Source organism: Callorhinus ursinus, unplaced genomic scaffold (assembly GCF_003265705.2).
Source record: "Callorhinus ursinus isolate GAN/ISIS: 27379988/994484 unplaced genomic scaffold, GSC_fseal_2.0 scaffold3, whole genome shotgun sequence".
Classification (NCBI taxonomy): Eukaryota; Metazoa; Chordata; class Mammalia; order Carnivora; family Otariidae; genus Callorhinus; species Callorhinus ursinus.
This window is the reverse complement of record NW_027397065.1, coordinates 86,222,835-86,247,432: the sequence shown is the minus strand read 5'-3', so window position 1 is coordinate 86,247,432 and position 24,598 is coordinate 86,222,835. Positions and strand designations below refer to the sequence as shown.

Genomic DNA, 24,598 nt, shown 5'->3' with positions numbered 1-24,598 from the left:
CTGTATTTTTAAATTTATTTGTAGACTCTCAAAATGATGTCCAAGAACCTTAACTTAAAAGACCACCAGGAAAGTTGAATAGCTATTTACAAACACTGGTCCTATTTATATATGCTGTACTTCTAAATATACACTCATATTGTCAATTACTAGCCAACTTTACAAGGCTTTCTTTAGCCTTAGATGAGTCAAATTTCTCCTCAGCCTTTAATACTACAAGTGAAATGAAGCCAAATGAGAGAAACAAAGGAACAAACAAACAAAAAAACAAGAAGGAAACAGCCTGGCATTCTATAGGTTACAGCCTCTAGAGAGGAAGACATTGCTCTACCCATAAGCAAACAGAGTGAGACATATCTGGCAATTTAAAGGACTATTTAAATTCAGTTCTCCATCTTCTAAACAGAAATTTAGCTGCTAGAGGAGAGTAGCATGCAAGACTTTTTCTGACATCTCTCTACCCACCCCATCTGGATTCAGACACGAGGCAGACTCTTTTTTTTTTTCCTTCAAATTTTTTTATTGTTATGTTAATCACCATGCATTACATCATCAGTTTGTGATGTAGTGTCCCATGATTCATTGTTCATGCATAACCCCCAGTGCCCCACGCAGACCGTGCCCTCCTCAATACCCATCACCAGGCTAACCCATCCCCCCACCCCCTCCCCTCCAGAACCATGAGAGATGATGGACTCTGAAAAACAAACTGAGGGTTCTAGGGGCAGAGACTCTTATCTGCGAGGTTAAGTCAGTCACCTGTAATGTCATGGTTATCAATAAACGCTAAATCCTGCAGGGCATTACACAAAGGACATTACAAAGCGCATTTCCATACGACAGGTATTTACAACCTGAGATAAATACAGGGAAATGGACACAAGCCCAGAACAGAAAATACTATCTTAATGAGGAGAAAGTGAGGACGAATGGTAGCTGGTTTCCAGAAACCAGGACAAGTCATTTGGAGAGTGCGGTTTCCAGATGGCAAATGCTGATAAGATTCAAGTGTTTTTCCACCAAACCAGGAAAACTCTGTGGAGAACGTGAAGGCTTCAGAGGCAGGTACAGACGAAAGGTCAGAGCCAGGCCAAGCCAAGGGGAGTCCATAGGAAGAGGCAAAGCGAGCAATGGCCACCATCGTGGAGAAGAACAGAATATAGAAATGGGAAGAGCGAAGTTAGAAAGGTGACCTGGGAGAAGAGAACAGAAGAAGGGGATGGGAAGTAGCATCACCTACTTTTATGAGGAGGAAGAACCTGAAACTTACTTACAAGGGATCAAGAAAGTCCCACAGAGGTCGAGAGACAAAATAGCACTGTCCGAGTCCCAGAGTGAAGCCCGGTCTCCAGGGATTTCTGCCTCATCCCACTGGTCGCCTGGAGCTCCCTGGGATTTCAGGAGCTCTCCCTGCGTAAGTGTGGGGTCCAGTCTCCAAAGGCCCCACCAGCAGGAAAAGCAGGGGGCAAATGCCAACCAGGAGAGAATGGATTGCAACAAAGCAAGGGAGAGGTGTTCCAAGCTAGACAAACATGATGGTGGTGGAAAGAGGAAAAGGGACGCACTTGGACTTGGTAGAGTGGGGGCGAAGGTGCGGCAACTGTGGGAGTGCACAGGAAAACAAAGAGACGAACAGGAGAGTCACATGTCAGCCTCCCATCTGTGGGAGCGTGGGAGACACTCATCCTCCTGGGTAGAGAGAGCTGATATGTCATGGCAGAGAAGCCTCCAAAGGCAAGAACCACTAAGGCACATGGTTGAGTTTCTCTAAACGGGTCACACAGAAGACTAGTCGATGGAACCGAAAAATCCTCTCTCTTGTATCTTCTCAATTTTTAAGAAAGAGAAGCGTTAGGTTTCCTTCTTCCAGAGTCATACCCAGCCTCCCAGGGCTCTGACTCTCAGAGTTCAGGGCCATGGACACACTTACGTGTAGGGGAGAAAGGGAAGGAATTTTCTAACTAAGAGAGTGGGACTTCTTCATAGGAGAGCCAAAACAAAATTGAGGAGACAACAGATGAAAAGAATTTGGCCTCAGGAAGCATGTGCAAACGTGCAGAATTGCAAGAAGGAAAACATCCTTGACTACCCAGGATTATTAACATATGTGTCGGTGCACAGACTGTCCCAAGAGGAAGGTGCCATTCAACAACACGTTTGAGAGAAAAGAAAACTCAGAACATCAGATCTGGCAGCATTTGATTCAAAATATCCATGGGTACCTTCTCTCGCTGTGGATAAATTGAGAAGTAGAAGGCCACCTCCCGTTTCCAGGCCAATTCACCGACATTTAAAAGGTATAGACTACTGGGACCCCTTACCCTCATTTTAGCTTTCAGAAACAAAAACAAGCAATAGAAGAATAGAGAGGGCAAAGGAAAATCTTGCTAAATATGCTTATAAAACACTTGGCTTTTAATAAAAAGCACAGCAAGGGAGTTACCGTTTTCCCACAGCAAAACACATCGCAGCGCACAAATACTTTCTCATATTTGCCAACGCCAGGCCACCTCTGAAAAGACTCAGCATGTTAGTATAGCTGAATCCACTGCAGTTGAGCCTGAAAACTGCGTGGAGCATAGCACTTGCGACCAGTGTCAATAAATGATATATTTGGCTGCATTTTAAAGTTGTCCACCAGTTGCCTTCCATTTTTCTCTTTCTCTTATTACAGCAGTCCTGGGAAAACAGCTACACCGGATATGTGACTATGTCACCCTCTGCAAGGCAGGTCAGGAGGGAAGTAGAAATTGCTAGGCTAGCCAGCTCTGCCCCTTCATGTCTGGGTTTTCACTCACAAATCCACCCAGGAGAGTCTGGTTAGAGGCAAAGCCCTTACAAGGCTCAAACACTGAATTCCCTGCAGTTTCCTGGAAGCAGGGTCCCTCCGACCCCCTTGCACCACCACCCCAACCAACACGTGCTCCTGACAGATGTGCCTCTTGTTAAACTACCCAACTGAGTTTCCAGCATCCTTCCCGGTCACAGACAACAACAGGGATCAGAAGTAGGTTACCTTGGCAACTCTGCTTGTTCAAGGATTTTTATTAATTTATGAATAAAATTATCTACACAATGGACCAGCCAGTGGTTCTTCATTTCTCTAGTCCTCTACGCACAGCTAACTTTTGCCACATAACAGCTGAACATTGGTGATGCTTTAGTGGCTCTCCTGGATCTCTAGTATCTTAAAGCACTGAAAGTCACAGATGTATTTTGTGATGCATTAAAAATTAAGGTTTTAATTTTGCCCATGACTGCTTATTCTCATTTTGCATTTAAAAGTAAATTAATAAACCAGCAATATTTCTCCATAAATTATCAATTTTTCCACAAGCCTCGTCTCTGTGAAAAGAACTACCTTTCATAACCCCATGTGGACTAGATTCTCGACACTGTATCACTTCTGGTCATTTCTCTTCATGCTATGAGCTGTGCTCTGCTCTGGTTTGGTCCGTGCTAGTTTCTCACTGCAGCCCCTGCCCACCTGAACCAGCCAGGACCCTGTCAGAGCCATTTTCTCCTGGCTTGGCTCAAGTGACTGTCCCTTTCCTGGTCCATACCGGAATAATCAAATCTCTGTGGTACCGGAGAAACTATACACACACTGAGTTCCTTCTACTATTAACTTTTACCCCAAGAGAGAGCTAAGAGAACCCATGAGGGGAGAGGAATGACGTGTAAAGGAGAAGCACTTTGGCTTGCTAAGCAAACACACCCCATGGAGACAGAGAAAAATAGAATGAAGAATCATATGGTAAAAAAATAATCAAATAATAAAAAAACTTATAATAAGCCCCCATTAACTTTGATAATGGAGTGGGGGCAGACTCTAATGCGGTCCCCGTGTTCCTACCTCCTGGAAGTCACACCTTGCGTTATCTTCTCCCACTCAGTGTGTGTGTGGTGGGGGGCGGGAGGACAGGTGACTGGCTCCTAACCAACAGAATATGACAAAAATGACAGGATATCACTTCCACAATTAAACCTACATAAGACCGCAATACCCTTTTCTTCAAGAAAACTCTCCCCCAGCCCCCGCGCCACCGCTTTGAGGAATGAAGCGGTCAGACCCGAATGGCCCAGGTGGCGAGGGGCTGAGAGAGCTCAGTCTGACAGCATCTGAGGAACTGAACGCTGCCGACAACCACGGGATTTGGGAAGCACACCTTCTCCAGTCAAGCTTCAGATGAGACCACAGCCATGGTCTACGGCGTGCCGCAGCCTCATAAGATCTTGAAGCAAAGGACCCAGGTCTACTGTGCCCAGGCTACAAACCCACAGAAACTTCGAGCCAATACACACGAAATGTTTCAGGCCCCAAGTCAGTGGTAACATTGTTATGTAATGACTCCTGAAACAGATTTTGGTGCCCTAACATGCAGTGCTACTGGAGAAAATACCTAAAAATGTGAACGTGGCTTTGGGACCAGGGAATGGGTAGATGCAAGGAGAATTTTGAGGATCGTGGCAGAGAGACTTTGAGGATGCTGCCAGTGAGGCTTTAGAAGGAAATAGGATAAGAACTAAAACTCAGCAACAAAACCAACCCAATTAGCAAATGGGCAAAGGACGCAAACAGACTTTCCGTAAGAGTAGACAAATGGCCAATAAGCACAGGAGAAGATGCTCAACATCAGTAGTCCTTCGGGAAATGGAAATCAAAGCCACAAGGAGATAATTGCTTTATACCTACTAGGCTGGCAAGGAAGAAAGAGAGAGCGCCGAATCCTAACCACTAGACCACCAGGGAGCGTCTGGCAAGGAAGAAAGAAAGAAGGAAGGGAGGGAGGGAGGGAGGGAAGGAGGGAGGAAGGAGAGAACAAACAAGTGTTGGCAAGGGTGTGGAGACACTGGAAGGCTCACACGCTGCTGGAAGGGATGAGCAGTGCTGAAGGCACTGCAGAGAACGGTGTGGCAGCTCCTCAAAAAACAAAACACAGAATGACCATATGACCCAGCAAGTCCACTTCTAGGTTTATACACAAAAGAATTGAAACAGGGACTTGAATAGACACTCATATGCTAGTGTTCACTGCAGCATTATTCACAATAGCCCAAAGGTGGAAATGACCCACCTGTCAACTGATGGGGAAAGACGTAAATACAATACGAGAAAACCGAACGGTTGAGTATTTTTCAGCCTGAAAAGAGGAGTGGAGCTCTGACACATGGTCCAGCCTGGACGAACCTTGGAAACATTATGCTACAAGAAATCAGCCAGACACAAGGGTGCAAATAGCATATGATTCTATTTATATGAAATATCTCAACGAGGCAAATTCATAGAGAAAGAACATAGATTAGAGGTTACTTACCAGGGGCTGGGAGGAGGGGAAAATGGGGAGTCACTGCTTACTGTTTACAGGATTGGGGTGATGACAAAGTGTTGGCAACAGATAGGGTTATAGTTATACAATACTGTAAATGTAATTAATGCCACTGAGCCGAACACTTAAAAATGGCTAAGTGGCAAACTCGAGGTTAAATATATTTTACCGCCACCAAAATCTGAAAGGAAAGAGGAGCCCAGGATTGGAAACCAGGGGTAGGAAGAGCCTTCTGACATGAGGCAGAAAGCTTCTGGGCTGTTGCTGCGGTTCTAATGAAAGCGGGACACGTCAGTGTGAAGTGAGTTACGCGGCCAAGGACATTTCCAGGCAAAGTGCTGCCCGGTGTCTTCTTGCTGCTTATGGTAAAATGTATGAGGAAAGAAAAAAAAAAATGCAGGAAGGAATAACAAACAGGAGGGAGCAGGATGGACTAATTATGGAAATTCTGAGTCTCTCCTGATGGCAAATATGCTACAATCAATAAATAGCTTCTGAGCATTGTCACAGTTGGCAGAGAATAAAAAACCGAAGGTGTAAGGACACAACCTTTTGTTAAGACCTCAGAAAGACCGAAGGATCAGAGTAGTTTCAGTTACACAGGGGGTGCTCCCAGGGGGTCAGGAGCAAGGGTGGGCCCCACAGATGGTCTCCGTCACAAGCCAGCCACAGGGTGTGGCCCCTCAGTCTTCAGGAGGATCCCTGGCTAGAGAAGGGCTATCTCAAAAAAGAGCTGTGGGTGTGGATTTGTTTACTAGAGTAAACCTCCGGGAAATCCACAGAAGACCCATAAAGTTTATTTCAGCCAAAATACCAGCTTGCGCTGACATGTACGGAGAAAGTACAAATGGAATGAGGCTGCCAGAATCCAGACTTCTACCGGCAGGAAACAGGCTGGTACAACTACCCAGCCGCAAGCACATACTTCCCTGAGAAAGGAAAGATGAGTCAGGAAGCAGAAATGAGAGCCCAGAAGGCAGAGCCAAGAACCATGCAGAATTATGCACAGGCCTTGAAACTTAATCGAGCAACTCCCAACACTTGTCTGGCTAGATTTCAGAATTTCTATGGAGCAGTGATTCCTCTATACTTTCCACACCACCCCAACCCACCCCCGCATTTGAACAGAAATGTCTGTAGCTGTTACCCTCTGCCCCTCCCCCCGTCATGTGCTGGGTGTATTGGTGGTGGATACCTTGACTCTGATTTTAGAGGCTGACAGACTGAGAGGAACAACATCCAGAAAGCCTCATTCATATCTGAGCCTGATTTAAACAATAAAATTCTGGAATTTCTGAGGAGATGATTTAATGGTATGAAACTTCTGGGGACCTTGGGAATAGGTGAAATACATTTTGCACAGGGAAGGGACACGAACGGCCAAGGGACATATAATTGACTGTGGCAGATACTCCAAGGTGGCCCCAACGATCCTTGCCTCCCGGTATTCATGCCCTGCGTAATGTCCCCCTCTTGAGTGTAGGCAGGGTCTGTCACCTCTAACCAACAGAATATGGCAAGGTGATGGCATGTAACTCTGCAACTGCACTATACAAAACCATACTGCCCATCCCGGGAGGAGACTTTCTTCCTTGCTAGATTTAAGGAAGAAAGTGACCGTGTTGGGAAAGCTCATTTGGCAAGAAACGGAGGTTCTCCATTTGACGGTCCATAAGGGACTAAATGCTGACAACCACAACCACATGATCTTACAAGCAGGTCTTTCCCCAGTCAATGCCCAGATGAGACCACAGCTCTGGCTGAGCAGAGAACCAAGGGAAGTCATAGTGAAACTCCTCATCCACTAAGACGGTGAAGTAATAAATGCGTGTTGTTTTACGCCATGAAGTTTCTGAACTATGGTTACAGAGGAAGAGAACACGAATACAGATAATGACACTTGCATTTTGATAGTATTAACACAGAGGTCCATTGTTTTATCCTTGTTAGTGGCCTCTTTGGGAATCAGTGCTTCTACTGGGTTCTTGGTTCTCAAGATCATTTGCCAGTAAATTTTAGAACAAGAAAAACAGTGTTCACGTCCTCTAAAGTGCATGTAAAAGATAAGTTAGATTATTTTCTTTATCCGGTCCTTCAGAAAAAATGACGTGATACTTCTGAGATTTTTGCTGCCATAAAATTCCCATTGAATTACTCCACATCCTGGGCATTTGGATCCAAATGAAGTCACTAACTATCATCCTGGCCTTAACTTAGGGACTTTATTGGGGTAATCAATTTATTCACTCGCGGCCACTTGGGAGCTCTTTGGGGTGGGTTGATGGTGTTTAGAGCAAAAGGGTGCAATGGTACTACTGTGTACGTGTCTAGTCATCATTCTTCTGTGCCTCCCCATGGAGGCCAGAATCTCCTCGAATCTTGAGTTTAGTTCTCAAATATCTAAGGGATGGTGTTCTCTTATATTACGCAGGTAGAGACAGCTCCCACATAACACAACAAAGAAATCTCAGAACTGTTTGCTTGTGAAGACCAAGAAATAGATATTATGTACTGGTTTTTTCTAGATTTCATTAACCTTTTGATAGCCCCCTAGAAAGGCTGTTCAATGGGGAAGCTTCAATTGTATAAAAATCTTACAGAGTCCCTATTCTTACCATCTACCCATTTGTTATACACATTCAAAGATTCCTCTATTGACAAAATATGTATCTTGTCCAAATGAGAATTTTTTTTCTGTAAAAAGGGAGCATTTTAAGTGTAAGTCCCCCAAACACGCTAGCCATCCTGATTTTTCCCTGAAAAGGTAGTAGCCTTACAAACAATCCCAAGCACATACAGAAATGTACGTATCTGTTAGCTGCAGCGCTAAATAGCATCTTCCTTCCTGTGCACTCAGCTTAAGAAAGGTGCTAACAGGCATTAGATTTGCAGAGGTGCTGGGTCTGCAGGGCAGCGTCACACTGATGAAGGTGACTTTCCCTGAATGGGCTGTATTATGTGACAATGCACAGAATTGTAAAACTTCCAAACAATTTTAAATCTTACAAAGCTTAGAAATAGCAGAGAGACAATTTGCCCATAATCGGCTTTCCCACTTCTCAGCTGGTATTGGATCGGAAATGATAGACTTCCACAAGACTGTCTCAGGGGACTACTTCAAAAATGACCAACCTTGCTTTCTAAAAATCATTTTTCATTTTCCTCTGAGACAAAAGGAATGAAATCTTAATTGGCAATTTAGGAACACAGGGAAGAAAGAAAGGAATGATTCTCCCAGGTTGTTTTGAGGTCGTAATAAATGCCTAGCAGGGAGTTATCTGTAGAGTAAACCTGTTGGTTTTGTCCATATAAATATTTGATCACATAGCAAATAACTGCATACGGTATTTTTATAAGAGGCTCTCACTGAACCCATATGACCAGACACAATCCTTACTACATTTTAATTTAAAAGGCACAGAAAGACATTTTGTTTCACACAACTGATACATTTCTATCAGTATGGCAGAATAAAAATCCTGAGTGATGTGAAATGCACCTGCTTAGATTTTCTCCCCCAAATCATAAACCAGAATGTATTTTACATATGCAAGAAAGAGCCAACTATCACAACTGTGGATTTTATGATACCAAAGCCAAATATCTGATTCTATGAAAAGCAACAAACTGTTCAACTCGAGACTGGACAGAACCAACACCCCACCGCCACCCCAGGAGCTGAAAGCTTACAGTACAAGTGGAACACGATGCCCCTTTGGGTTCTACTGCAGCTTTCCTGAGGGTAGGAGTTAACAGAGGAGTGTGTGGTTATAAATACCCCCAGACCCTATGTTCTCACCTTGCTCCACCTGCTTGATTTAATTCTGATGGAAAACTCTACTTCATCCGACTGCTTCCATCGGGACCCAGGACCCAAGGATCCGCCTTAGGTCCTACTTGGAACTGCAGCTTTTGAGACTGGGTCTAGTTGAATTCTAACTAGAACAAATTTTCTCCAGCCGACTCCCTTTCTGAGTCCCCAGGGAGCCCAGCCCACAGAGGTGCCCACTGTCCCTGCATCTCTGCTCCCTTGGGAACTGCTCAGCTAGCCAACATTTCGAGCACTGCTGTGGCTGGCACAGAGATGTTGTCAACACGAGGCTTTGATCCAAATTAAAGGATGTCAGGAAGAGAACAGGACGATTTGGCTCAACAGAAAAGGATGCCACAGATAAGCTAAGCGACATCTCAAACTAAACCCGCACAGAACCCAGGCCACGCTAGAATGGCAGGAAGCGTGACGATGGTGGTGCTGGGGGCAGAGCGGTGCCTACCTTTCCTCACGGTTCTGTCCCACGCACACCCGGCCCCCGTGCCGGGGAGTGGGGTTGCTGCAGGACCGCTGGCGCACCTGGAAGCCGATCCCACAGGTGGTGCTGCAGGGAGACCATGAGGTCCAGGGGGTCCAGCCTCCGTTCCTGGGGAGAGAAAGCAGCGGGGTCACAAAGTCACACTGTCTCAGAGTCCATTCCCTGTGTGCACCCACCGCCAACGGCCTTCATGTGTCCCGCGTGTGGACTGCTGGACTGTGGGCTGGGAAGGGAAAGGGAACCAGAACCACCGGACAAGACTGGACGTGCTGTGTCACGGGACTCTCGGTTTCGGTGAGATCCTGCTCCTCCTGGCTATCTGATTTTAGAGTCCAGGTTGCACCTTGGAGAGTAGCGCTTAAAGTGCACTAAAAATAAGATATAATAATTTGTTCTATATCCAGGTATCAATAATAATTTGAATATATATAAATTTCTACATATATATATAATTTCTATAATAGTTGAATGTAGAATTTCTATAATAATTTCAGGAAATTCCTCTGAGAAAATTCTATATTAGAAACTATTAAAAAATTTGGTTATGAAAATGTTAAACTAATGAAAAATAAGTTTATTTCGCTGAAAAGCAATTAGAGATAAATCCCTGAGCCTCCAGAGTTTATGCTTTGACTTGTACTGTATCATTTAGAATCTATAAAAAGTGCACATCTGAACGAAATAGCATCTAAAACTACCTATAATGCTCACTTTTAAAAATCTATTAACATCAACAAAAATCAGTAATTCTCTCGATAGGTTTCATATTGATAAAGAGCATCATAATGTCCAAAGCTTTAAAACAAAGTTTATTAAAACTGAAGGAAGGGTACGTGAAATTCAGATTTTTGGCTATTTTCTTACAGTTTGACAAAGATATAGAATATAAACAAGCAGTGCAAACTGCACATAACTGTATTTATGTTATTAATAAATATAATATGAAAGGCATATCAAACATAAAATTAAAATAAAATAAACAGCTTGTATAAAAGTGGTTTATAAAATGAACCACTACTGACAGCTAGAGGAATTTTTTTTTTGTTTAATATTGTACTTTTCCCTTGAAATGCCTGTATTCAGAATGTTTATAATTTAAATATCTTCCTTAGTAGGAAGATATTTAACTACTAACTTAGTAGTTAGTCCCTGCTATTTCAAAACAAATTGTAAGCATTTTTAAAAATTTTAACTGTCAAAATATCTGTTAAATCCAGAATCCAAACTCCCATGTGAGCAGTCTACTGCAGCTGGGGTATGTTTACATTTCACAGATCACATATGCATTTCTATAGTATGTTAGTTTCATAGGATTTTCATTTCCACTGGGAAAAATCAACTGACATTAATTCTTATTTTTACTTTATACATTCCCTTAAAAATATGCAGGTCTGCAACTGTGCCACTGAAGCTCAAGGTATAAATAATAATTTGAATATATAATTTCTAGAATAGTTTCAAGTGAAAATTCCTCTGAGAAAATTCTTAGTATATTTCGTATTTCTCTACTTTCTGAAACGTCTTCATGATATAAATAAAATATATAGTGATACTTTAATGTTATTATCTTATCATAAAGCTGCTTTATGATAATTTAACCAAGTAATCACAAAATAAGACAAATCCTCCCAAGCTGCTCATAAAGGTAATTAGCTAGTATCTTATACCTTGTTACCTATACAATTTAAAAAGTTACCCAAGTAATTCACTGAATTTTCTAAAAAATAGCCATTTCAACATAAATAAAATGACATTTTTACTTTCAAAGTTTCCTTCTATGTTGTCAAAATGGCTAGGTAGTGCAGGAAACACTACTTCCAAAATTGTGTAATTTTTAAATTTGTCTAATTCTTAATTTCCTAAACCATTTAATAAACATGACAACTTGTGATACCGTCTATTTACAATATAGGGAACCTGTTGTAGACAGAGAAGTGGGTAAATGGAAGTGTGTATAAGTAACAGAAATATAGTATGTGAAGAACTACATGAGTGCAATTGTCTTTGTGTGTGTCTATTGTATGGACCCGGGTTTGCAGTCTTATAAATGTTGCTTAGGACCGGACATTGTAGCCATTAAGTAGCACCAAGTAAGCATATATCAGCATACACATCATTTCGAGGATTCAGTCCGTCCACAACAACCCACTATGCATTTAAAGCATCACTAAAATGGGTTCACTTATTCAATTACTAATCTTAAAATAACCACTAATTATATATAGCAGGTCGGCTCAGAGGATGGCATTTCAACTAGAACCAAAGCCAAAGATGTATCAATAGACAAGTTGCAGTCATGCACTTGACTGTCCTTTTTTTTCATAAACAGTATCAAAGAGGATATTCCTTTGATATATATATTGAGATCATAACCTTCAAACAGTAACATTCTGTAACTTTTATGAAGTTTCTCCCATGCCTAGATGGCAACCATCTTAGTTTTATAGAAAGAATGCTGTGCATAATGCAATGGTGATGTGCCTGTTTTCTGCGGTCACACAAATAATCGAATCTGTGTAGCGCTGCTGTGAAGGGCTTGTGAAGTGATCTGGGCTGGCCTGAGGAGAAGGAGAGCAGAGGACAGAGTGGGTCCTCGCATCCTGCGGCTCCGCATCCGACCGGCCTCTCCCCTTGGGTAGGAAGTGCCCTCGCACTCTGGGCTCGCTCAGAGTGTCATCGCCCGGTCTGATCTGCTGTGTTAGGGATGTCACAGAAGACCTGCCCAGAGGCTTCTGCATTCTAAACAGGCTCATGGAAACGAGGTAATACTTTAAAAAAAAAATACTGTAAATTAACGAGCAAGTGAGGAGAGTGCTTGAAGACTGATTTGAGAAGCTTTCCTGATGCTTGTTTTAAGACAGAAGATGCTGTGTCCTCATGGCACACAGGTGCAGGGGAGAAGGAGCACCTGAGTGTAGTAAAACAATCAAGCTACAACATCAGAAGCAGCAGAGGAAACAGGAAATCAACTCAATGAATCACTGTTGGAACCGTTCTCCTGGTTACTCGGTACCAGGATGTTAACTGAGCCGGGGTGTCCTAGGCTCAGATATACTACAGAGCAGAGCAGAGCTTTGTTAAGGCCTGGGTTGCTTCTACCCCCTAGCTGTCAAAGCACAGAGTACTGGATGCCATGCCCCACAGTGGGATGGAGGCACTCATTTCTCCAGCCCCTCAGGGCTAGCTAGGACTGGCAGCTGAGAGAATCGAACCACTGTCAAGGGCTGTCCCACGTACAGGGCTCCCTGTGCAATCAGCTGAGTCCTTTTCAGGCCTACAGCACAGAGCTGTCCTCCCTCCCTCTGACCTTCTCCCTTCCCATCAGGCTAGTTATATTTCTCTCTCTGCTCCCTCTCCCCAAGGTTCCCTGCCTCCTCTCTTACGAATTCAAATTCAGAAGTGTCATGATGTCATGCGGATGCACAGTCAAATGTTCATTTTAATTATAACGTAAAACCAGATTTTTCTGTTCGATACTAAGTCTGACTTGGCCCTGTTTAGAAAGTCTGGCTTAGCTAATTACTTTATATTGTGGATTTCATTTCATACATTGAATGACTTCAATCTGGGCTCCAGGATATTGAAAAAACATATTTAAATGATGTGATGTGATAAAAGCATTTAATCAAAAATATATTTGTGGGGCGCCCGAGTGTCTCAGTCGGTTGGGCGTCTGACTCTTGATTTTGGCTCAGGTCATGATCTCAGGGTCTAAAGGGCTCTGTGCTCAGCAGAGAGTCTGCTTTCCTCCCTCTATCCCTCCCCCCACCACACACAAATAAATAAATCCTAAAAAAATCCAAAGATACATTTGCAAAATGTATTGAATTAGCAATATTTGGAATTTCCCAACACTTTCTGAGTGTATTGGGTTGGACAAGGTGCCTATAAATAACAAATAACAGGTTTAATTTGGAGTCCTCTGATCAGCCTTCTTAAAGGCTTTCTGACTTGCTCTGCACAAACGGAGGAAGTATCTGTCAGTACTGAATGAGCAAAAAAGTCGGCTTGCAGGTTAGGTGGGTTGCAATTTTTTTTGCTTCCAACAAAATTAAACACCAACATAAGCAGGTTATCAAGTGATATGGGCCAATAAAAACAATCTTTGGTGTTAGATTACCATGCTTTTGGCAGATGACTTCGAAAGAATTCAGAGAAGTGAGGGAAAATGCTGTAATCTTATATTTCCATCAACTTATGGGAGTCATACCTGTCGGTGCTTGTAACTAGAAAAATAAAAACCTAAGAATGGAATTGATGCTAAGCCCTCCCTGAATCAGGCAAGAGGTTGCATTCATGCCTATAAATAGGAAAAGTAGCTGGGAATTAAAAACAATTGCCTGAAGGAATGGGTTTCTAATAAAACCTCACTTTTTAGTGTTAGAATATTATCAAAATGTGTAATATTTATGATTTTTAGATTCACTGTATGCTGATTTTCAAAATACATATTTAAAATGTAAAGCCTAGGGGTGCCGGGGTGGCTCAGTCGGTTACGCATCTGCCTTCAGCTCAGTTCATGATCCCGGGGTCCGGGGATCAAGCCCCGCATCGGGCTCCCTGCTCAGCGTGGGAGTCTGCTTCTCCCTCTGCCTCTGTTAGTCCCCCTGCTTCTGCTCTCTCTCTCTCTCTCTCTGACAAATAAACAAATAAAACCTTAAAAAATATAAAAATAAAAAATGAAATGTAAAGCCTATGGTTATCAGAAATAAAAATTTTGTTTTCAAATGTCATTCATATAATTTGTTTTTGTGGTAGTTGTAGAGAAGTATGATATAGTGACCAATATAAGACTTTTAAACAAAGAAATGTAAAATATTAGGATCAGATTCTACGAGGGAAAGAGAACAGAAATAGGAAATTAAAGAAGGAAACACATAAATTTTCTAAATGTTAAAGTGGAGCCTGCTTATTGATTTTTTAAATGGGCAGGTAGCTATGAAATCACTAAGCCACTGAGATTCCATTACACATTTAAATAGTGATGTAACAAAAATTACCTCTTCGCAACCATTAAAACTTTTGATGAAAAAAAATTAGATGCCAATCTACAAGTGTTTGAGGGGTATTTAGGTTAGTAATATTCTTTCACGGGGCAACGGACAAGTTGCTGTGAGGACCATGGCCCCAGGACACTTGTACTGTCCAAGTACAAACACGGTGAATGCGCCTTGTATACGCGTGGACATGTGCACTCTAGCTGCTCCCCCAGATCTGTCCTTTACAGATTTCGGAATACTGACTCAATGGGTAGCTTCTGAGACTACCAAAACTACACTACCTTGCTGCTCACACTCAGAGGAGGCCAACTGCATGTCGCTTCCCGAATCTGCACGAGGGGGTGCTTTTTAGTACATGCATGGGCCGTAGGAATAATTTTCCTTTGATGCATTAAGTGGCGTTAGGATTGGGTGAGCTGATATACTATGCATGCATCTTTGTGCAGGGATCAGGTGCAAGACTGGGGCCTCTCTTTCATGAAGTGTCTGCCTTGATAGCAGAGGCTCCCTTTGCCCGGTCTGACTAAAATGTTGGCTAATGTGCCGCCAGAAGCATCGCATCTGCTTTCCATAAACCTCCACGTGCGTCCATGTCAGCACGCCTCAGGGACAGGGAGCTGGGACTCCATCATTTGCACCAATTGGCTGTGTCAGTTGTCTAGGTGTGGTCAAATCTGATTTCAGACCTGCTTTCATTCTCAGGAACCACCTAATGGCGAGGTCAGGGTGGAGGGTCGACAGCACTCACGTGATTCTAGACACTGGGGTCACTGATGCTGGCAAAGGAAAAGGCAATTGTGAAGAGCCAGGTCTAATCCCTGTGGTCAGTTCACAACAAATGTATGCGTTCTACCAGTAGGGACTATTAGCCTGGATGTTCCAGAAGATGATTTTGATTGACATGGACATTTCCCTCAAACCAGTCCAGTAACACCATGCCCATTAAAAATATGTTTCCTAATCTAGCAATGAACATATTGCACAGGTTTAGATTTATGATCTAATTTATAATTTAAAATCTCCTTCCGTAGATCACATTATTTTATGTGGTAAGTGTCCCTGTCTTTTGCCACCTCTCTCTTGAAAAGGGAATGTGCGCTAAGAAGGATTTCCCACCCCTCCCCAGTCTGCCCGCCCACACGGGGGTGCCCCGGTGTGGGGGAGGGGGTGCACCCGGTGTTGGGGGCTGGGTACGCACCTGGAGCAGTTGGCGATCTCCATGCGGGGGCCCTCGCACTGCCAGCCGCCACACTGGGGGGCCGGGCTGTCACAGGAGCGGGTGCGACACAGGCAGGAGCCCACGGCGCTGCCATCCATGTGCGTGCAGGGCGTCCACGGAGACCATGCGCCGAAGTGCCCGTCCACGGTGAGATTCCTCGTCTAGGAGGAGGATACAAGTTGAGAAGTCAGCAAGGGTTAAGGCTGTAAACGGGAAAACTGAAAGGTCTCTCATGGCACCATCAGACCACATTTAGAATATTCTGATGTTACCATTAAAGAGGAGACAGTGCTGGAGGCGGGGGAGGGGTGCGAAGAATGCCAATGGCTTAGCAATCAGGTCACCACAGAATTGTCCACTAACGTGAGAAACCCAAAGAACAAGCAGAACCGGAGTGAAAAATCACAGATGTGCGACTCTGCTGCATTTTTACGCCCCTTAAAAAAAAAAGGAAGTTCAAACAGTTCCATTTCAGACCTGGCCTAGCTCAAATGTCACCGCAAAAACTGACAACATTAAATTTATAGCCCTATTAAAGCAACCGGAACTGTACTAGTTGGGTAGGCACATCCCGGGCGGAGCCAACTATAACCACCCGGCAAGCGCCTGCAGGTCTGCAAGGGCTGGGCACGAAAGCGATCCACTGATCCCGGGCACTGGTGCAAGGCCCAAAGGACCGAGTTCTGGGCCCGGCAACGCGGCGGCAGAGGGGCTGGCTGGCCAGCAAGCACGCGGGGCCAGGATCGGGATCTAGGAAGGCACTTTTAAAGCCCCATCATCCTCACAAGAGAGGACTCCATGGACAAAGCGATTCATTCTTTAGAGGCTACAAACCGTACCTGCACGTCATCATTTCAGAAAAATGCCAACACCCTGTGAAAACACAGGTGAGCTTTACATTTGTCCCGTCATTTCTCCAAATACGGTAGGAAAGAATCCCCACGAAACACGTCCGCGGGCTCTGATGTGGCTGGTGGGTCATCTCCAGCCTCCACTACGAAGCTCTCCTTCCTCCATTCTTGTCAATACTCTAACCATTTATATCCACGAAGATGGAGGAAAATCCAGAATTCCCTGTCATGCCTGGCTCTCTCCATAAAAAGCGAAGAGGAGGGAATGGAGCTGGATTGGAGGGGACTCACTGGACCCGACCCAGAGTGGGAGTGAACACACAAAGGCAGACTTTTCCCAAGAAGAAAATATCCCCAATTTCAAGGTTGCTGTCAGCCCCGTCCAGCCAGGATAAAAATGCAGCTCCTATTGTGACCTTCAGTTTCCGCAGGGCCTTCAGTGTTTTCTTGGAGAGACGAGCCACGCATAACAGAGTCAAGCGAATTCCTCCCATGAAAGTGTCCTGCAAGCAGCCAAGACCTTGTCCCTTGGGGGTTCCCACATCCATCCTCCACCCGCTCTCGTCTCTGGCCCAAAGGGCTCTTGTGCAGGGAAGGCTCAGCCGTTGCCTTCACTGTGACTGAACACGGAACTCAAGCCAACAAAGCCCCGCATGCCTTTAAATCCAAACCTGTACGTATCTTAGGCCTTTTGGGGACAGAGAACAGGTAATGGGAGCTGAGTGAGGGGCAGCGCCGGGGGAAGGGCGGCCTGACAGGGCTGTCACAGGGACAGGAAGCCTCCCTCCCCCCCGAGCTGCAGCCAAGCTGGAGGAGGGCAAGGACGAAAACCCCAGTGTCTCTGCTCCCCGCCCATGCCTCCTGCGGTCTGAACCCAAGACAACAGAGAATCCTGGCTGGGGGGCAAGCTGGGAGTGGGGCACACGAGGCCCGTGGGGCAGAGAGTGGCTGGGGAGGGGATGGAGACCGCCCAGCTCCGAGCACTATCAGGAGCGGCTCTGTGAGACATCTGGTCCCCCTGCCTCTCTTCTGTGTGAAGATGTGAGGGGTAAGGTAGGGAGGGGGCGCTACGGTGATTTTTGAAGGTTTACGAAATCCCCACAATATTAACCAGAAACTTTAAAAAGGGCAGACTGGCGAGAGGTTAGAGGATGGGGGCAAAGAAGATTCTCTCAAACCCCCTTGGTATCTGTTCTTTCCTCTAACATAGGAAGGAAATGCGCATGGAGACTCTTAGGATCTCTTTAGCTACAGGAGGTTTTGAGGAAATCTGAAACCCCTGACAGCACAGACTGTGGAGAAACTGAAGATTTGTGAGGCCAGGAGAAATACACCTTGATGATGACAAATGAATGAGGATGGAAACAGAAATCATCCAGATTGTTGAAAGAGGACAGTTTACGAGAGAAACACATTTAGACTGCACGGTCATGAGTCAAACTCACAGCCCAGTAAACTTCGTGCAAGCTAAATTTATCAGTAGGGTGGTTAGAAAAGAACTCAATACAGGACAGAGACAAGTAGAAACACCAAAAGTGAGAGAGAGAAGCAGGCAGGTAGACAGAGAGACAGACATGGGGGTGGGGGAGAGAAACCGGAGGAAGGGGGTCGAAAGGTACAAACTTCCAGTCTTAAGATGAGTAAGTCTTGGGGATATCACGGACCACATGAGGGCTAGAGTTCATTCACACTGCTGGATGGGATCTTTGAAAGTTGCTAAGAGAGGAGATCCTTCTTTTCACAAAGAAAAGAAAAACCTTTTGGGGGGGGTATCTACGTGAGATGATGGCGGTTAGCTGAACTTACTGTGGTGATCATTTCACAGTTTAGGCAAGTGATGTCACTATGCTGTATGCCTTCACCTCATGTGGTGCTGACATGATATCTCAGTAAAATGCACAGGGAAAGAAAGAACCCACTGCACTAGACATCCTCCCCCTGCAACCTTTGGGCACTGGTGTAAGATAGTAGTCTCTAGGCAAAGAGATGCTATGCATGTTCTCTGTCCAAATGTCTGGATGAGCAAAAGATGAGCTAGTAAGACAGAGAAAAAGAGGATGAACCTGAAATAAGTGACGATAAATGAAAGAATGTTGTGGAATGAGGTAGAAAAACGTAGAAAAGGGGTGCCTGGGTGGCTCAGTTGGTTAAGCCAACTGATCACGACCTTCAGCTCAGGTCATGATCCCAGAATCCCGGGATCAAGCTCTGCATTGGGCTCCCTGCTCAGTGAGGAGTCTGCTTCTCCCTCTGACCCTCCCGCTCTCTCTCACTCTCTCTCTCTCTCAAATAAATAAATAAAATCTTAAAGAAAAGCATAGAACAGTTACTGCAATAAAAACACTGGAAAGAAAAGGAACCGTGCTGGGCACTTGTCAGTAAAAGTATTTGATGATTGCAATTTGCAGGGTAAGAGCGGGGGCTTTCTGTTTTGGCCAGGGGAGGGGTAACTGCAGACTTTGAGGGGCAGTGTTTTCCACCCAGGACCACTGCAGTCAGTTCCATTAACTTTCAGAGCAAGAAGAACTTGCAACATGCAGAAAAGCACGTGGGCAAACTCTCATTAGATTTAACTATACCCTCCTTTTGACGCTGAATATGTGAATTTGAGAATCTGCCTAGGGAACAGATCTGTGAGTAATGGGGTAGGTTTCTATTACTCCCCTTTCCCACATGAGTAAGTATTTTTATATGTTGTTAGTTTTCCTTAGAAATCAGAAATAAAGCTATCTAGAATATATTCTCTCCAGTTGTGCTATCTCCAGGTCTCTGCCAAGTGGCTTTCTATTTGAGGTATGTGCTTTGTTTTATTAGATATTATATATTAAGCCATAGTAAGACATATATCACATATAGGTAAGTTTAGTGTATGCCAGGCACTGTGATGAGTGATTTCGATGTCTTAACTCTGCAATGTTCACAATGTTCTTGGTACCTGCATCCCGTTTCACAGATAGGCAAACTGAGGTTCAGATGAAGCTCAGTTGACTCAGAGTCTCACTGGTTGTGAAAGACCCAAGAATCAGTCTAAACAAGCTAATTCAGAGCCTGTGATCTCAGCCACTTCATTCCGTAATGTGATTCATAGATCCTTCCCTGATGAGTGTCTCCTGGAAACCAACACCGTACAATTTTATCCCCAATTGTTATAATAGCAAAGTTCCCTTTGCCTAGGAAATAATGGATTCCCAAGTGCCAGCTAAGGAAGATGCAATTCTTGTTAGCAAGCATAATCTATAATCCGACATTTGATTCACTCATGTTCAATTCATTAATTCCCAAGTAACCAAGGATGTAGATACATTCGATAGGTACAGAGATCCCTGGAGTACATCCTGAAGTTCTTCTGTACTCCAACTATTATCCTCATAGTTAAATCAAAGTCTTCTTTCTTCTGCTGGGATGTTTTTTCAGAAGTCAAAAGATCTTCATTTATTTTCAAAGTTCATGTCCTTTTTGGTCAGTGATTGTTAACACAACAGGATATTGGATGTGCTCCTTGGAAAGGACTCTCATGTTATAATATCAGTGTAATATCCCTAAATCTCTCTCCATGAGCGAACTGCACGAGGGAAACCTAGCACCTTTGAAGAGGAGTAAGCGGGAGCGCTATGGGCTATGACAGGATGGGCAAATAGGGGCAGTCTTTAAAATGGGAGCACTAATGCCTATCCCCAGGGTGATCATGACATTAAATGAGATAATCCATTGAAACGGCCTAACACAACACTCAGCACATGGTGTAGACACACAATTAACCTCAGCTCCCTCTTCCTTCTTCTAGAATAGATTTCAGTACAAAATTTAGAAATAATGTCTCACTTGCTATCTGAGCATAATATGCAAGGTGACCATGGGGTCACCTATCGGTGGGTGCACCCATCAGTCACTGCTCTGGGGAGAGGTTGGCAGCTGGAAATGTCACTATCTTGTAGATTGGGGATAATGTCAGAAGCACTGGATTTAAGTCCTGATTTCTTTCCCAATGTAGTTTTAGAATCTTCTATAAACCCTTTAGACTGTGCTCCATGGTGCCGCTATCTAAATGGAGGGCTCTGGGCTCAAGCATTGCTACAGTATCTTTTCACTGCAAAGGTGCTACTTACACAGCGTCCTGGGAAAGAGCCAGTTATTGCAAGACATCGAGGTGTTTATGAAGTATACGTATTTTCCTAGTTATTGCATGATGTATTTTGGAGCAGGGAGCCACTGTATGAGATAGTACACTGGTAATCATGTACCTGCAAAGGATATGGACGGTATTCGGGCTTCAGTAAAGCCCAGGGAGATTCTTAAGACAATGCTATCCTTGTAAAGCAACATTGCAAGTTGAATCTGTAAATTCAGATCTTGCTCGAGCACTTCATATCCCGTAAACCGAGAATGTGTTCAATTAAAATTACATAAGCCACCAGAATGTTAATCTATACATCACTCAACTCTTGCCCTGTCTCCTGGATGATAGAAATCCACAAACGTTTTAAAGCAGGAATCTTTTAGTGGAAAATAGGTCATCTTGGGCACTAAGTCCCCAGGAGGGTTTCCAGGGGTCCTACACCAAGTGGAACTCTCCAGGCAGCAGAGGATCTGCCTGGGTTCCGACTGCAGCACTGACTTTGGGGGACTGGGTTGTGCTACATCACCTGTCTGAAGTTCATGAACACTTACTTGGTAGGTTCCCACAGAGTCTGCTTTACCCTCATTGTACCCCATGTTTGCCTAACTCCCACTGAGCTCCACATGGCAGCATCTACACTTTCATTACTAAACTTTCACTTTTACCTTGGAGATAAGATGCTATGGTCTCATTCAAAAATCCCTCAGCTTATAAAGCTTAATTTCCTTTGGATAAAGATATGTAGGTAAAGAAAATTATTTAACTGATTGTAAGATTTTTCACTATACAAGTGTATGTACATGTATGTATACTTATATATAGTATACATCTCTGAAATCAGTTTGCATCTTGCAATCTATGGCAGCGTATTTTGTCCTTATAAAACAACAATGGCATATCAGAAATGATGAAATGCAGATTTGGCCAATAAAATCAAACCTTTCTTCTATTTTAGTCAAAATAAAAAAATAACTTAGAAGCAAAATTATATTTTAATAGCTTTTAAAAATACCTTTCTAAGACAGCTCTGCAATAATGCTAATAATTTTCATTGAGCTCATTTCTTTCTAAGAGACAGATTTTTGGAAAAAGATATACAATTAATATCACTGCTAAAAAACAAAACTGCAGGGGCGCTGGGTGGTTCAGCTGGTTAAGTGTCTGACTCTTGGTTTCGGCTCAGGTCATGATCTTATGGGATGTGAGATCCAGGGGCATCAGGCTCCAAGCTCAGCAGGGAGTCGGCTTGAAGATTCTCTTCTTCTGCCCCTCCCCCTACTCATGCTTGCTCGCTCTCTCTCTCTCTCTCTCTCAAATAAATAGATCTTAGATAACAACAACAAGAACCTACAGACTCAAAATGGAGTTTCTTATGCCAATAAGCCCCATGTCACCAAACTGAGACTTGACTTAATTGCGGTTTTGGTTCTTCTAGAAAAGGAATCTTAAACCAATCAGGAAATGCCTGATTAGCACTAGTTAGGTCATCCGCCTGATAGACCCCTGTCATCTGCTAAGGAGAGTAACTGCAATAACCAACCTGCTTTTTTGCCTACTAAAACTTCTTTGTTCCCACTTACTCCTGTCTATGAAAGTCTTGGATCTTGTGCAGCTCCTCAGAGCTCCTTTCCGTCTGCTAGATTAGATGCTGCCTGATTGGAATTGATTTTTGTTCAAATAAACTCTTAAAATTTTTAATATGCCTCAGTTTATCTTTTTACAAGTAGATAGCTTACAAGCAGATGTCTCAGATATTCACAAAACCACAGGCCATAGACGGGCCTTACTGCTTAAGAAGAACTGTTATTATATTCTTCTGCCCCTTTTGACATTAAAAATGCAAGGTCAAACATATACGAGAAGATGGTGCTGATTTCTTTGAACGTACATGCCCGTAATTTAGAGCTACATTTATGTTTTCCCTAGATGCAAAGATTTAAGGTGAACATGCTTTTAAAGTATTTTCAGAAATGAGAAAGAACTTGGCACAAACACTGGCATTTTTCTAATCAATTTCAAGAAACATTGAAGAAAAACTTGCTTCTAAACTCAGAGAGCTGAAGCTCCATAACCCAGAGGACCAGCAGCGAACCCCATTGTAAAGCTCTGCTCAGAGCCCAGATGCGGTGATCTCATACCTTTGCGGTAAAAGGCTTCGATCTCGTGCCCGCCTTTGGGAGACAATGCTGGTTTTACTAACCCTGGCCTTCCTCATGTCACCTTGCATGATGTTCCCCTTACAAATTGAAGGATAGGCTTCATGACCATGTGGTTTAGGTAATGAAAAGAGCAGGTTCCTTCATAGGAACCAGAGTGACTGCCCCGATGGCGCCGGCCATTCCGCTGGGAGAGGGCGGATCTCAAGTAACAGAATGTGCTGCTTCTTTCCCACCTCTCCCCTGCAGAGGTGAGCCAGCACCAAGTCACAGAAATCAGCACCTACGTGACAGCACAGTGACTCAGTTTTCAAATACGTGGAGGTTAACAGCTATTGCTCATATGGTCTGAGGACAGAAAAAAGAGTTTGAGTCCACTGCATTAAGAGTTCTAAAGACAGAGGAAAAAAATAAGCTGGCTCCTACAAGTGGGGCCTCAAACAAAAAAACTGGCAAAGGAAACTGTTTTCCTAGATTCAGAGAACTGGCTCCAAGTGGAAGTGAGTCTCTTCATTCTGTGGGTTCACAGTGGGAATGGCCATCATGTTCTTTCTCCCAGGCCTTCCCGTGACCCTGAGCAGGATCCAGGAGACTGTCCCACATGGAGCCCAGTAGGAATATCCTTTATTTTATTCTTTTAAAAGCTCTAGTTCTCTCAGTTCTAGAATTATAGCTCCCATGGGAAATTGATGGGTGTGGAAGTCACTATTTTATTAAAGCTAAAAAAGGCAAAAGAGTCCACACCAATCTCTGGAGAGAAAACCCATGAATGAAACAGAGAAATTACACCCCATTTGCAAATCAGCAGTGTTTTCTCTTAAGATGCGTCTCTTCAAAGCAGACAAAAACCTTATGGCAACATTCTGTGTGGCTCCAGCGAAAGCTCAGCGCGGAACGAGTTCAAAGAGCACAGAACTGGGTTTGCAAGGAAGGTTACAGATGCACGAACAGGACATGGGTTAGGATTTAGGACAGCTGGGTTCCCACAGACAGTGCTTTCTGAGGCTGGAGAACATGTACACTTACAGGACAGGTGGAGGTGCTCTGCTCCCACTGCATCATGCTCAGGCTCTCCTCCAGGCTCGTGCATTTCTTCATCACCATGTCCCAGCCACAGTAAGGGTCCTGGGCCCCAATGCAGGCACTGCAAACACACACCCAAATGTCAACAGAGAGGCAGCCTTACCCATGCTACAACAGATGCGAGCTTAGGCGAGTCTGGCCCTGATGAATTGACATGGGAACTAGTTAGGAGAAACCAAGCTTTAGCCTGCACACTAGAGGACAGTGTATGCATGCATCCGTAAGTATCTAATGAAATCAATTAACTTTGGTTGAAATATCTCTGTTTTTCCTAAGATGACTAAAGGACTGTCTGTGTCAACATGAGCCTTTTGGTGTCATGAATAAAGCTAGTAGAATGCTCAAAAACACTAAATGTTATCACCACCACCATCATCATCACTATTATCGACACCACCACCATGTCCATCCCCTTAGCAACAGGTAGTATTTGCTGAAAACCTGTTATCTTTCAGACAACTTTTATAAGACAAATTATTTTCACTTTATCATCATCATCACCATCACCACCACCACCACCATCATCACCATT

General features: G+C 43.8%; 1 protein-coding gene across 17 annotated transcripts in view; it reads right to left on the bottom strand.

The window, feature by feature from the left end:
* The window catches only part of SEMA5A (semaphorin 5A), a 478,910-nt gene that overhangs the window by 82,109 nt on the left and 372,203 nt on the right, over positions 1 to 24,598 (bottom strand). For all 17 annotated transcript variants that reach the window (XR_012377654.1, XR_012377655.1, XR_012377662.1 and 14 more), the window contains 3 exons: positions 24,010 to 24,127; positions 15,839 to 16,020; positions 9,605 to 9,748 (listed from right to left, as the gene is read on the bottom strand). Coding sequence is in view for 2 of the 17 variants with exons in the window: in XM_073891093.1 (XP_073747194.1) it covers positions 9,605 to 9,748; positions 15,839 to 16,020; positions 24,010 to 24,127 (444 nt within the window). In the remaining 15 variants the exon portion in view is untranslated. The remainder of the gene's footprint in view (positions 1 to 9,604; positions 9,749 to 15,838; positions 16,021 to 24,009; positions 24,128 to 24,598) is intronic.